Source organism: Callithrix jacchus, chromosome 12 (assembly GCF_049354715.1).
Source record: "Callithrix jacchus isolate 240 chromosome 12, calJac240_pri, whole genome shotgun sequence".
NCBI lineage: Eukaryota > Metazoa > Chordata > Mammalia > Primates > Cebidae > Callithrix > Callithrix jacchus.
The window spans coordinates 36,260,827-36,276,863 of record NC_133513.1 but is presented as its reverse complement, the minus strand read 5'-3'; the positions used below and the strand labels follow the sequence as shown (position 1 = coordinate 36,276,863).

The 16,037-nt window shown below is 38.7% G+C and overlaps 1 protein-coding gene across 1 annotated transcript in view; it reads right to left on the bottom strand.

The window, feature by feature from the left end:
* Positions 1-6,209: 6,209 nt before the first annotated feature.
* The window catches only part of LOC100405404 (ribosome biogenesis protein BMS1 homolog), an 83,680-nt gene continuing 73,852 nt past the window's right edge, over positions 6,210-16,037 (bottom strand). The window contains exon 8 of the mRNA XM_078345291.1: positions 6,210-8,050. Coding sequence (XP_078201417.1) covers positions 8,045-8,050 — 6 coding nt within the window. The 3' untranslated portion in view covers positions 6,210-8,044. The remainder of the gene's footprint in view (positions 8,051-16,037) is intronic.

The window sequence follows — 16,037 nt, the reverse complement described above, 5'->3', positions numbered from 1 at the left end:
AGAATTTCTACTATTTATTTACTACAATAAAATGTAACATATTAAATAATACTGGTACAGGAGCATTTCATTGCAATGAATAAAAAACTAATGCATTTACTAAGTTACTAGTCCTAAATGTATTATTTCAGCTGATATTGTGACAAAATAGGTGTTTCAGATTCAGAGGCTCTGTGTGCCAGGGCTGCTGGGCTACCAAGGAAGCCATAGGTTTCTCTAGTCCTGTTTTCTTATGTGGAGGATAAAAAGAATATCACTTAAATATTCTCACACCCTAAAAACAGATGACAACTTAAAAAATTTAACTTTTCCTTCATGTTTAAATGAGATTGCCATGACATGACTCAAATGAGACTCCCAGGGAACACTTGCCATTCGTTTCAAAACTTAACTAATTTCATTCTATAAATCATCCGACCTGCACCTAGGCATTTTCCTGCTATACCCCTGCCCTCTGCCTGCTGCCTTTCTCTTTTCTTGTTTCAGCAAACTTGACTCTATCTGCCCTCTTGGATTGATCTCTTTGACATCAGCCACACCAAAAACGGTCTCTTTATACACTAATTAGTCAAATTCACCACTGATTACAAGATACTAAATTTTTTTTATTTTCATAGGTTTTAGAGGGAACAGGTGGTATTTTAAGTTCTTCAGTGATGATTTGTGAGATTTTGGTGTGTACCCATCACCTGAGCAAGGAAATACTCGCAGAGTATTCCCCTCATGAGAAAGTATGCCTCTCCATAAGAGTAAGGGAGGGCTCTTACTTTTCCTATCTCTAGCTGCTGAGCACAGAATTTTGAGTAAATCAAAAACTTCGACAAGTGTTTGACAAATTCATTCCATCTTACTACATTTAATTACACCAAAAACACTACTAACAGTTTACTGTTTATAGGTATTATTTAAGGTAATCACAAAAAGAAACAAATCATCTAACTTCAGTCAGCATAAATCAGAGTCTGAAATTTTACGATCTTTAACAAGAAATAGAAGGGTTACGTAGAAGTTTAATAACAAAAACTAGAAAAGAATTACACCTGTAATTTAGTAAGTCAAACCAAAGGCTTACCATCAAAGGTCCAGTACCCATTGGATGCTGATGCCCAGCCACTGACTTCTTCCACTGTACCTGCTACCTCTCATTTTAACCCATGAAAAATACTAAAGTTGTTTTCCTTGTAAAGGTCTTTCACCTCCTTGGTTAGGTCCTTTCCTAAGTATTTTATTTTACTTTTACAGCTATTATAAAAGGGGCTGAGTTCTTGGTCTGGTTCTCAGCGTGGTTGCTATTAGGGTATAACAGAGCTACTGATTTGTGTATATTAATTTCATCTCCTGAAACTTTGTTAAATTCATATATCAGATCTAGGAGCTTTCTGGAGGAGTCTATAGGGTTTTCTAGGTATACAATCATATAATCAACAAACAGCAAGAGTTTGACTTCCTATTTACTGAAGTGGATGCCTTTTATTTCTTTCTCGTGTGATTGCTCTGGCTAGGTCTTCCAGTATTATGCTGAACAGAAGTGGTGAGAGTGGGGCATCCTTGTCTTGTTCCAGTTCTCAAGGGGAATGCTTTCAACTTTTCCCCATTCAGTATTATGTTGGCTGTGGGTTTCTCATAGACGGCTTTTATTACATTGAGCTATGATGCCTGTATGCCAATTTTGCTGAGAGTTTCAATCATAAAAGGAGGCTAGATTTTGTCAAATGCTTTTTCTGCATCTATTGAGACAATCATGTGATTTTTGTTTTGAATTCTGTTTATGTGGTGTATCATATTTATTGACTTGTGTATGTTAAACCATCCCTGCATCCCTTGTATAGAACCCATTTCATCATGGTGGATTATCTTTCTCATGTGCTGGTGAGAACTACAATCATTGCTGAATGAAATCATGGACACAAACAAATGGAAAGACATACCATGCTCATGAATAGAGAGAATGAATATTGTGAAAATGACCATACTGCCAAAAGCAATCTATAAATTCAATGAAATTCCCATCAAAATACCATCATGCTTCTTCACAGAACTAGAAAAAACAATCCTAAACTCATATGGGACCAAACAAGACCCCACATAGCCAGAACAAAACTATGCAAAAACAACAAATCTCGAGGCATCACCTAACCTGATTTCAAACTACACTGTAACGCCATAGTCACCAAAACAGCATGGAACCGGTATAAAAACAGGCATATACACCAATGAAACAGAATAGAGAACCCAGAAATTAACCCAAATACGTATAGCCAACTGATCTTCAACAAAGCCAACTAAAACATTAAGTGAAAAAAGTAAACCTTAGTCAACCAATGGTGATGGGATCATTGACAAGCCACATGCAGGAGAATGAAACTGGATCCTCAACTCTCACCTTACACAAAATCAACTCAAGATGGATCAAGGACATAAAATCTATGTCCTAAAACCACAGAAATTCTAGACGATAACATTGGAAAAAACCCTTTTTGACCCTGGCTTAGGCAAAGACTTCATCGCCAAGAACTCAAAAGTAAATGCAACACAAACAAGTGAGACTTAACTAAAGAGCTTCTGCACAGGAAAAGAAACAATCAGCAGAGTAAACAGACAACCCACAGAGTGGGAGAAAGTCTTCACAGTCTATACATCTGACAAAGGGCTATTTTCCAGAATCTACAAGGAACTCCAGCAAATTACAATTTACAAATTATAATTACAAAATATGGAACCAGCCCATATGCCCATCAATCAACAAGTGAATAAAGAAACTGTGATATACATAGATAGATAGATAGATAGATAGATAGATAGATAGATAGATAGATAGATAGATACAGATATATGATGGAATATCACTGAGCCATAATATTGAATACATTCATGGCATTCCATTCCCAGAAACCTGGATGAAATTGGAGACTGTTATTCTAAATGAAGTCACTCAGGAATGAAAAACTAAACATTGCATGTTCTCATCCATACATGGGAGCTAAGCAATGATGATGATACAGTGGACTTTGGAGACTCGGGGAAAGTCTGCGAAAAGACCACAAATCAGGTTCAGTGGATACTGCTCAGGTGATGGGTGCACCAAAATCTCACAAATCATCACTAAAGAGCTTACTCAGGTAACCAAATACCACCTGTTCCTCCAAAAAGAAATAAAAAATAAATAAACTACAGCATTCTTCTCAGCAAACATAAAAAAAATAATAAAAGCTAAAGGTTACATTTTTCTCTCTGCTTTTTGGCAGAACAAATTTCAGGTACGTTTTTAAACAATTAGTAACTCTTTTCCTTTTTCTGAGATAGGGTCTCACTTTGTTGCCCAGGCTGGAGGGCAGTGGTGCAATGACAGTTAACTGCAGCCTCAAACTCTTGAGCTCAAGCAATCCTCTGCCTCAGCCACCTCAGTAGGCAAAACTAAAAGCATGTGCCACCATGCCTGGTTAATTTCTTAGTTCACCTTTTTGTGGAGATGAGGCCTTGCTTTGCTGACCAGGCTAAAAATAAACAAATCTTAATTAACTTAAATATTTCTAACACTGTGAGCATTCATGAAAACAGCTCCATCTATGTTGTCAAGTAATAGGATAATATGGCAGTGTATAAAGTTTGAATGAAAATATTAAACAAGGCCTTAGAAGAAAACTGTAATATGCTTATTATAGATATATCACTAAAGAATTGTCTTGGTAAATATCATTAATGATACTAAAATGAAACTTTGATTTACACTTAAATACAGGTCTTAAAAAAAAATAAGAAAAAAGAAAAACAGAAAAAGAAAGTGACTGGAACAGAAGTGAGCAGTTTGTCTTGCAGAGCTAAAGGCAGGCTGTGAATTTCAAGGCAAATAGCACTTTGAAAAGTAGGGTAATTTGTAAAAAGTAGGGCAAAAGCCATCAAGGTCAGTTGAAAATCTGTGATTAGAGCCCCAAGTCCACCTGTCCTCCCATCTGGTAAGACACTTAGATGTGTGTTCCCTGAATATACCAAACCTGAGAATTTCTGGCTCATAGCTACCGTGGCCTAAACCTGAGATATAAACAAAACTGTACAGCAAAAATGGAACTCCAACTTTCTTCCCTAACTCTGATTTTGGAAAGCGAGTAGCCAGGCAGAAACTTGGGAAATCCTTCTCAAGAAACTCAACTGTCTCGAATAAAGATCCCCAGATAATACACTGAGGTCCCCCAAGTGAAAAGCTGGTTTGGCTTCCAAAACCTCACACTGGTGCCATCAGTTAACACAAGTCATGCTTTCAAAATCAAGTAAGCCAGGGACCACCGCACAAGAGAGACTGAAGCCTCCAACAAGAGAGACTGAAATAACAAAAAAAAATTTCACGGGACCAGTCAAAGTCAGGAGCAAAACTTTAATAAAAAAATCTTCACCGGGCGCGGTGGCTCACGCCTGTAATCCCAGCACTTTGGGAGGCCAAGGCGGGTGGATCATGAGGTCAAGAGATCAAGAACATCCTGGTCAACATGGTGAAACCCCGATCTCTACTAAAAATACAAAAAAATTAGCTGGGCACGGTGGCACATGCCTGTAATCCCAGCTATTCAGGAGGCTGAGGCAGAATTGCCTGAACCTAGGAGGCGGAGGTTGCCATGAGCCGAGATCGTGCCATTGCACTCCAGCCTGGGTAACAAGAGCAAAACTCCATCTCAAAAAAAAAAAAAAAAATCTTAAAACACCCTAAAAAATATAAAATTCAATAGACATAGTAGAGTATAAACTCACAGAATATCCCAGAAGTAGAATAAAAAGACAAACTGAAAAAAAACAGAAGGGGAAAAATTTTAAACCATTGCAGATATACTCGTCTAAGCAGTCGAGTGTCTGAGTAACAAGACTGTCCAAAAAACAGTAACAGAGAAAATAAAAAATTCTCAGAAAGAGACAGTCTGCAGACTTAGTAGCCTCAGTAAAATGAAAAGATCCCCACCAAGATGTTATTATGAAATTTCAGAATCTCAGAGACAGGAACGCTCCTGAACAGCTTCCACAGATACATAAAACACAGTTATAAATAACGTATCACATGATGGCAATAGATTCAAGAACACTGTGAAGAGAGCACAATTGCGGAATATCTTCAGAACCGTAAAATTTAGATTCAACCTAGAAGTTCTCTATCAAGAAGGAAGGATTTTAAGACTGGCCAGATCTCTGAACATCTCTGTCCAGGAAAACATGCTCAAGTAACAACTAGAAAGGATAACAGGACAGAAGGAAACACAGAATGTAGGACTCAGGTGATCCCATACAAGGTGGCAGTTATGTGAGATCAAAAAGACTTTAAAGAGATAGCACAGGAAAGCACGGGAAAGCCACTCTATATTGAACTAGAATGACAAAAGGCCAAAGAAAGTTGCCCACCACCTACCAAAAAAAAAGGAGAACAGATATGTTTTAGCGGATGGGAAATATCTTTAAAAGGCATGTGATAAATGCTACAAACTTGGGCAGGAAAACAGCTGGTAGAAAACAGGCCAATGAATATAGTCAGAAAATTAGCTTCATGCTAAAAAATAATGGATGTGAAATGTAAATTATATGTAAAATATAATTTAATAATAATTATTAAAATTATTTTTTAACAAAGTGACAGACCACCCCGAGGCTACTTACTGCTGGATAAACCAGCATAGGGTAGGAAAAAACAGATGACCCTGAAGAAGTGCAGAAGTGCTCAGATTTCAGAACTGTTTCAGAGAAAGGACGAAGGAATATGTAATGCAGAGACACAGTGAAAACACCATATGATTTAGCAGTGAATAATATTTGGATAGTCATAATCATATCAGTGTTACTGATTTAATTAAAAAGTGTGCTACAATTAAAAGAAACAGAGGGAGAAAAATAAGGTCATGGTGTAGCGGGGAAGGTATGCTTGTACCTGCTGTGGCAGAAAACCAATACAGTCATGACAATTAACTTAGCTCTTCTATTTTTGTTATTTCCTGAAAAATAAGACTAAATATTTAAAGCAGATCTTTATACCACAACAAGACTATTGAAATTTAACTTAAATATCTAAAGTCCTTAAAAGGTGGGCACACTAAGCTGAAGACTTTTCTGGATAAATTTGATACGTAGGAAAGTAGAAGAGATTTAGAAAATACACAAAAAGAGGTCCATCCTATCAACACTGGGTCCCAATTATAATTTAAAGGAATCAAGAGAGAGATACTTTACATCACACCATCAATTTCTCACCTTTATTAGTGTTTACGTACATGGTTTGCATAGCTGCTTTGTCTTTTTTTCATGCACGAAGAATGAAAAAATAAACTGGGTCACTTCTGGCACAAATAATATAAACTAAAAGTAGTTGTTAACATCTTACTGACTACTCCTATATAAAATGAGATAAAATTCAATTTCAAAAAATTATTTTCAATAATTCATAATTTAAACTCTCTGGCATGATAAATCTCATAAAGTAAAACCTAAAAACTTAGATTTACTTTTTGACCTAGTTTACTTTTTGTTTTTGTTACATATGAATGAAACAATACTCATGTACAAAAGAAAAGGGCAAAAAAATTAGGCCAGATGAAAAATTTAGCTAATAAAAAAGTTTACCTGTTGCATATATGAGCCATGATCCATTAGTATTCTCCCATTTTGCATTTACATATAGCTTAATTACCGGAATCTAAGAGCTAACAGCTCTAAGAACTACTTCCTGGCCTGGCACCTATCTCTACATGCACCAGATTCCCTCTAAGCATGTCCAACCACACTTACTGGTCATCTACTAACATGGAATAGCTTTTCTTTTTTCTGCTCTCATGCTCTCTAGGTGTGAGAAGCCCATGGCTCTGAATGGAATTGAGAAATACAATTCTTATTTGGTTTGGATATGTTTCCCCCTCCAAATCTCATGTTAAAATGTGACCCTAATCTTGGAGATAGGGCCTAGTGAGAGGTGTTTGGGTAATGATGGTGGATTCCTTATAAATGGCTTGGTGCCATCCCCAGAGTAGGAAGCAAATTCTCCTACTGGTAGTTTCAAAGAGTGTGAAACCTTCCCCTTACCCCACTCTCCTCCCTCTCTCACAGTGTGGAACCACCTGCTTCCCCTTTGCCTTGCATCATGATTGTAAGCTTGCAGAGGCCCTCACCAGAAGCAAATGTTGAAGCCATGCTTGTACAGCCTGAACATCTATGAGCCAATTAAACCTCTTTTTCTTATAAATTACCCAGCCTTAGGTAAATCTTTATAGTAATGCAAAAAATGAACACAAATTCTAGCCAGAAATAACCAACTCAAGACAGGTGAAGTCTACTCAAACTACAAAAACAAAAGTTACACACTGCCATATTTGACTGTGCTGCATTACAGTAAATAACACTCACATATGATTATAGATCCGCACTTGTATTCTTGCTGCTTAAATCAACTGGAAAACCTGGCTGTGTATGGCTTTTTAGCAAACAAACCAGGATTTCACATAACATTAAGGAAAATAAGCAAGAGTAGAATGTGTTTAAATTTACATCACATCAAATGAAAAGGTTATTAAAAGTTTCAAATAACATAAACGTGGATTTGATAAACACATGTGGTCAGAGGACTGTGTCAGGAGGCCAAAATCACAGATTCAATCACAGACAATGAACAACTATGTTTTGCTATTTTTTTAAATGAAAACCAAGCTGAAGCCTAAGTTCTATCATTCGTCTTTAAAATGTACTCTTCGGAGCATGGGAAAAGGGACAAAGAATTAAACATAAAGATAAATCTAAGACTCCTCCATCACACGACAAATTGTGTTGATGAAAAGATGGCAAAATGTTTAAACAAAAAGTTTACATGTTTTCACTAACATAGTAACAACTAAAGGAAAGTATACCACATGTTAAAATAACAACTGAATATGAAAAATTTAAACCAATATGAGTTTTTCTAAATACTTTCTATGATGCATCTGATCAAACAAGAGTTTTCACTCTTTCTTGGCAGAAAAAACAATGTTGTCTCAGCATGTTTGAGATTTCCTTGCTTCTGGATGGTTAGAAGGGCTGGACTCCAAAGCTATATCTAAAGAGGGAGAAAAGAAAAAAGATGTGATCACTTATCACAGTTTATCAACTCGTTTCTTCAACTGCTGTATGTAGGCCATCTAACTACTTCTACCTTTATTCTTATCCATTGAAATGAATGTATAGACATAAGATGGAGCCAGATAAGATGGCACATGCCTTTTGTCCCAGCTACTCAGGAGGCTGAGATAAGAAAATCCCTTGAATCCAGGTCAGGAATTTGAGGCCAGCATGAGTAACACAGTGAGACCCTCCTTTATTTAACAAAAAAAAAAAAAAAATGAAGAGGTAACTGTTCCCTTTGAGTTGCGCACAATCAACTTTGCATAAAATAAATCAAGATGGCAGTATGTTTTAAAAGACAGGTCTATTTTATAGGCAAAATAAAAGATGCACATTCTGAAGTTTTAAAAATTTTTGAACAGTCAATTCAACATATATGTCACTTCCATGTCATTCTGAAGACACAGAACCTTAGTTCTGTTGAGTAGCCGTCTTCCATAGTCATGTGAGATCTCTATATCCTCATTTCTTTATCAGCAATACATACAGAGAACATACACAGGCCTTATTTGTATTGGAAAGGGCCAAATGAGACATACATAAACTGTGTCATAATCCTAAAGATTAACAATAAAGAGCCTTGTTTTTGGGCTCTCATCCAACACTACCCATCTATCAACCAGAGTATAAGTTTACACAAGTACTTACATGCTTTGTGTATAAAGGTATAATCAATTCATTCACATAATGTATTTGTTTATGCTAAAGGAAATCCTTAAATATCTTGAAAGGTGAGTACGGTACTTTCAAGTTACAAAGTCATTTTCATCATGAGTCTTAGTTATCCTACCTCTTAAAAAATTGAAAGCCCAAAGTTTAAATAGAAAAGCTGTAAGACATTTCCTCTACAGTAATGAAATCTCTGGCATTTAAGTGAAACCAATGAGCCAACTGGATTTAATATCTTTGTGATACAATGTTTTCTATTTTAAAAATTCTAATTTTTATTCAAGAACCATATTGTCACCCAGAATTACTTTTACTTAGATTCCTATCTTTGTAAAATTTTACAGACAAACCAACTGATTGTTTTCTCTTTTCAACCCCCTCCCAGGCCCCTGCCTCTCCCAACAGTGTAGAGACTCAAAAACTTCAACTTTCTTATCTTTGAACAAAATGCTATTGTCAGGAGGGGGAAGGACAAAGGGAAAGCCATGGCAGCAAACACTCTTACACAGGCAAGGTCTGGCATTTTAACCCTCAATCTTTATAATACACATTAAAAGTCTACATTGGCATTTCATGTCTTTTCAAAGTTTTGACCATGAACAATCCCCACCTCTTTTTTAGAACAAGGAGGAAAATAAAGTTTTTTTTTTTTAGACATCTAATATGTGTTTAATAGATGGCTAAGGGTGAGCTTCCTGACACTGTAATTTACTCAGGAGCAATCTGAATTTTCTGAGTATATTTATAATAAAATCCTACTGGTAGACTTTAAGCTATTATAGAAGACAGTAAGTTTTGTTTTGTTTTTTTTTTTTGTGCCCATTACATTGCATCATGTAGTTTAGCATTTAACTTTGTCTAAATCCAAGCTTGACTGGTTTGTCTATGTTCCACATAATTGAAAAAAATATTGGGATTAAATGAGGTAGATTCTCAGATGTGCTTCCTGAGTTATGTTGGTCCAGTAGATACTGGAATGGAGAGCGAATGTCTTTGACTTTGTTGTCCTTCCATTGAACCTGTAATCCCAGCATTTTGTGAGGCCAAGGTGGGAGGATCTCTTGAGCTCAGGAGTTTGAGACCAGCCTGGGCAACATGGCAAAACCCCATCTGACAGGGTCACAGAATAGAAACACAGCCATGAAAACTGTCCATCCATGGGTCAACGTTGCTACAGGGAGTTAGAGAGGCACAAGACAGGCAGGAGAGGGCTCTCCCTGACCCACTTTTTTTCTTTTTTCCTAGTTCAACAAATCTTTACTAAGTGCTTCTCAAGCATTCTCATTCTATTTTTAAGGCAATCTATTTTAATAAAAGTTATTACTAAACATTAATTTTAAAAAACTTATTGTGTAAGAGTCATTCATGGTTGTATCAGATCATGTAAAACGTTTCTAGTTTAACAAATCTTTACTAAAGTGCCTCTCAAGCGTTCTATTTTTTAAAAACTTGTTAATTTTTAAAAACATGTATGATTCATTAATGAGTTCATTAAGGAGGAAAATAAACCTGGAGACACATTTTGTGTTACAGTAAGAATTTTAAAGTAATCAGAGCATCATGGGTAAACTGCTTTGGGGAAACCCCCCCCACAACACACACCCACTTTTCTGCAGCTCTGGCTGTGACATTTCACACCTCTCACAATTTAAGTACCTTCCATTTTCTTTTCTTCTGTGATAAAATTATGGTTAGAAGAAACTAAGCAGCTTCTATCAAGGTGACTTACAGCAGCCCATTAAGAATACCATATAGTCTTTCGCATGGAAACCTCCATTCTGATTTTAAGAAATCCCCAAATATCTGAATATGAATTGTGCTGAGATTTAGCTACCTTAATACAGGAAAAAAAATAGGCACTTATCTGGATCCTCCACTTAGGTACCATCTGGATAGGTACAAAGAAAGAACGAGACGGGTACTGGAAAATTGGGATGTTTGAGTTTTTATTGAGAAATGGGACAGAATATTTCAAAGAAGACTTATCAAAGAGCCACAAAATAAAAAATAGAGCTACAGACAAGAAGAGCCATGAATAAATGCTCCCATGCCAGCCTGGGAGAATGAGATGAGGGAGCAAGAACTGAGCATTTGGGAGGGGAGGGGAAAAGAAACTGAGTGGACTCTGTGGAAAAAGACTAAGAGGTGGGAATGGGAACGCAGGGCAGAGCCAGCCTTTGTTCCTGGCCAGCCCTGGGAAAGCGGGCTACAAGCAGAAAGGAGCTCAAAGTGGGGGATGCCTCCCAGGGGACCCTGGGGACAACATCAGCCAGAGTTGTGCCAAGGGCACAACCGCTTACCTTCAAGCATCTCCTGGTCATGGATGTGGTGCATGTGGAGGTCCTCACCAGCTTCAAAAGTCACTTCAGCAGGGGCTACAATGGGACTCACCGGTGCTCCTGCCATCCTGTCCCCAGCTGCTGCCTCTTAGATCTCAGACTCATGAGGAGAAACTAGCCCCTGGTGCTGGTCCACCTTGGGGTGCACATAACAGCTCAGTACATTCCTCATGAGCGCCTCTATTCCTGTCTGCCACCACCTGTGCTTCTGCTCACAGCATTGGCCACACACTCCTGCTGCCCTAGGCTGAGGCTATGCTGCACTTGTAGAGATGGTATCGCCCGCTGCTCACCTGCCCATCCCACAGCCTGGCCCCAGCTGGGACTCAGGCCAAGGCCCGCCCCCGCCACCTCCTCTGAGTTGACTTGTCTAGGAGGGTGAAGACCAGCCGGCTTATTTAATAGGTTGTGAACCCAACAAGCGCTGAAAGACCACAACAACTGCCTGAAGAGAGTAAAGACAGAGGAGCTCCTCCTCCTTCTGCAGTTACCTACAGACTGAAGCCCACTGGCCCAGGTGAGAACCCAGGCATGTGACTCACAGTGCCCCACCCCACACCTCACAATGCCCCACCCTAACTGCCTACCCTCCCCCACAGCTCAGAATGCCCCTGCCTGGGCTGCCCTACCCTGTGGCTTATGATGCTGCTGCTCTCCTGGCTCCTCATGTAGTGCCAGTGGGACTGAGGTTTTCATTCATCACCAGATTCCTGAGCTTTTTAGTCCTAAGAAAAGCACCCAGTGGTTTGTTACTGGAAGCCATCTTACCCTATGAGTTCTATATGAAGCCTCAGGCAGTAGAGTGGGTCCCATTAGCCACCAAGTTGAACAACTGTATTTGCTGACTGAATGTAAATACATGTGAATTGTTGATTGTGTTTGTAATGAGATGCTCCTCTCCTGTCTTCCAATGAGTGGTAGTTTTTGTCGGCAACTTGACCACAGCAATCCCTGGCACCCAAGCTCTACTCTCACTGAAGTATTATGGCTGTGTGTTTTGAATGACACCTTAGGACCCAACCTGCCTCCACCTCCTTCTTCATGAAATAGATATCTAACTTGTCCTTCCAAGCTCTGAAATGCTGAAACCTATCCACTCCCTTTTTCCCCCTCTGTTTCTTCCTTCCATGGTAGGGACTTTCAGATTTTCTTTCTTTTGCTAACAAAGCACTAACCATGACTTTGTCAGGCAAAATCAAGAGCCATAAAGTGGGGTATCACAGTCCTAACTCAGTAAAGATGAATACTCATCATCTGGCAAGCAGTATGTGCCTGACAGTGTCCCCACTGTGCTCTGCTCATTTAACCCTCAGAAACAATCTCATTTTACAAATTTTACAGAAGAAGTTGAAATGGGAAAGGTAAGTAACCTCCCCAACGTCACATGACTGCTCAGGGTGGGGCTATGATTTGATCCCAGGTAGTCTGAATTCCCCAAATCCTCAAGCATGATTATCAGAAAGGGTATTAGTCCATTTTCACACTGATTCTGAGAAATACCTGAGGTTAGGTAATTTATGAAAGAAAGAAAAAGTTTAACTGACTCATAGTTCCACATTGGCTGGGGAGGCCTCAGGAAACTTACAATCATAGCAGAAGGGGAAGCAGGCACATCTTACATGGTGGCCACACAGAGAGTATGAACATGTGAAGGAGAAACTGTCAAACACATATAAAACCATCAGATCTCAGCTGGGTATGGTGGCTTATGTCTGTAATCCTAGCACTTTGGGAGGCCAAAGCGGGTGGATCACCTGAGGTCAGGAGTTCCAGACAAGCCTGGCTAACATGGTAAAATCTCATCCTCTACTAAAAATAAGAAAAATCAGCCGGGCATGGTGGCACATGCATGTAATCCCAGCTACTCAGGAGGCTGAGGCAGGAGAACCACTGGAACCCAGGAGGTGGGCACTGTAGACAGCCAAGATCATGCCACTGCACTCCAGCCTGGGTGACAGAGCAGGACTCCATCCCCAAAACAAAACAAACCTCATAAGATCTCAAGAGAACTCACTGACTATCACAAGAACAGCCTGAAAAAAACTGCCCCCATGATCCAATCACCTCCCACCAGGCCCCTTCCTTCAATATGTGGGACTTATGGGGATTAAAATTCAAGATGAGATTTGGGTGGGGACATGGCCAAACCATATCAGAGTGTAAAGGCAAAAAGTCAAGCTTGGAGAATTGACATTGTAGATTAGCATATTTTTAAAAGAACAACCTTTTTTTTTCTTTTGAGACAGAGTCTTGCTCCATTGCCCAGATGGCGGTACAATCTTGGCTCACTGCAACTTCTGCCTCCCAAGTTCAAGTTATTCTCATTCAAGTGCCTCAGCCTCCCAAGTAGCTAGGATTACAGTAGCCCACCACCGCACTTGGCTAATTTTTGTATTTTCAGTAGAGATGGGGTTCCACCATGTTGGTGAGGCTGACCTCAAATTCCTGATCTCAAGTGATCCACCTGCCTTGGCTTCCCAAAGTGCTGGTATTATAGGCATGAACACTGCTCTCGCCAGAACAACCTTTTTTTATGTGGATTTTTAAATGCCTCCCCTTCATTCAACATTGATTAAGTTCATTCTACATGCCAGACACTGTATGTGTAAAACAGTACCAACTCTCAATGAGTGTAGGCAGATATACAAATAAAGGCTTCACGAGTTCCCATTTTCTGAGACCACACTGCTGGACAGTGTATGAACCTGAGACATAAACCCACCTCTATTTGACCCCAAATTTGATGCTGGGGTGATTTTAAGTTTATGCTGAGAATTTGAGTCATTGAGCCATACAAGGGTGAGGAGTCTCTGCCAGATGTGTGGGGAGTGGTCTGGATAATAAAGAAGAATTGAAGGAAGCAACAAGACCAATTAAGAGACTTTATCTAAAGGAAGAGTAATTCTAACGGCACTGGCAGTAACAAAAGTGGAGGAAAATGTTTGTGATCATTTGGGAGACAGACTAGGAAGTGCTTGGTCATGAGATGTGAAAGAAAAGGGAAAATAGAGGAGAAACACAGTTGCTCAGGCTCTGAGCTGGGGAAGACTGGGTACGTAGTGGTGCCTTCCTCCTGGTAGAGAATGTAGGAAGAGAAATAGGTAAGGAGGAAAAGATAGTTTTTACTCTCAGCGTCACATTAAAATGGAACCCCCTGGTCAAAAGTGGAATATAAATCTCTACAGGCTAAGTCCATTTGTGACATCCCAACATATGTTTTCAAAAATAACACACATACTAAATCAAACCATTAAGACTAACTGGGGAAATTTCCTAAAATTTACATGCTAAAAATATCACCAGTTTTCATTTATTACTTTCATGGAATAACTATGAATCTATGGTTATAGCAAATGAGACATCTTGGATAAAATAAAGCTAATACATGAAACAAAACATTAAAAATTATATTGTCCCCAGAGAATAGAGAAAGCCTCTGAAGTCATGGGCGTGGAAGTGACTGCCTTGAGAAGTTGTGTATAGTAAGGAGAACTGGAAAGAAAGAAGACCTGGAAAATAGGGTGATTTACATGGCATTAAGTAAAGCTCGCAAAAGTGAGCGCTCGGAGTCAAAGGGACCTGCGTATGATCAGGAACAGCTGTTCTTATTAGTCATTAGAAAGGAGATAATGTCTGCTTCTAATTTCTGTAACAGAAGCACCTAGCATAGTACCTGGTCAACAGATACTCAATATAAATTATCCCAATTCACTGAGTCAAATTTTGCCAGGAGGGCAGGAAAGCTACAAATCAGCTATGGCAACTTAGTGACTGGACTTGTGCGTGTGTGTAAGTGAGCCGGATGTCAGGCAGTGGGTAAAGCAGTGAACCGGAGGTGAGAAAACAATGACACAAACTGAGGGCTTCTCTCCCCAAGTATTTGGCTGAGAAGAGAGATGCAGTAGTGGGTCAAGGCAGATATGTGGTAAAGAAAGCCTTTCATTCCAAGATTCAACAAAAGCATGAGTATACTTCTATGTTAAAGGGAAAGAGCCAACAGAGAAAACACACTTTTGAGGTTAGAAGAGAAGGAAGAACAAATGCACAAGTGGCCCCAAAAGGCATAGGTGCATGCAATCTGGATAAGGAACAGATTAGCTTCGGATTCCTATAAAAGCAAGGAGGGAGAAAGGACTTTGTATCTCTAGAGATATTTCTGGTAGAGGAAAGGTTTAGGAAGAGATCTCCTGATGACCTTTATTTTAACAGACTTTTCAAAAAACTACTGTGGGAAAAAGGATTTTTATTATAGAAAATCCCACACTTCTTGATATACCTAACAAAAAAAAAAAAAAGCTTGATACACTAAACAAAACCCAAATAATGTCTTCCCTAAAAGTGGGCAACTTGAAAAGCAATTTGAGCAAAAATCAAGGAGTTCATTTATAAATAAGTATATCCAAAAAGTGAAAGATGGGCATAATTTTTCCCACAGGATTAAGAGAAATAACAACAACTTTAGGGGAAGAAGAAAAAATAATTAAGAAGAAAATTACATGCAATTGTAAAATGTGTGAATATTTACAAATTCTAACATAAGTAACTACAAAAAGGACTAGAAGAATCATTATCATAGGAAGCAAAGGGTCACTTCAAAAATCAGGGAAGGAGGCATGATTCATATTTAATTTAATTCTGTTGAAAATACGTAAATAAAGTTTGAGGACAAAAATAGGTGATATGTTGAAATGTGGGACACCACAGTGGAAAGAAAAAGAATTTAAGAAAGTTCAGTTTCGGTAACCAACGTCAAGTACAATCCTCAGGACCTAGTGGCTACAACTACGTTAATATTGTCTGATGACCTAGAAATGTCATTAGATACTATTTTGAATAATTCTTGTAGATTTGAGATGATATCTATTTAAAGTTACAAAATGGTGCCTGCACTTAACAAGAGACACACTCAAAAAA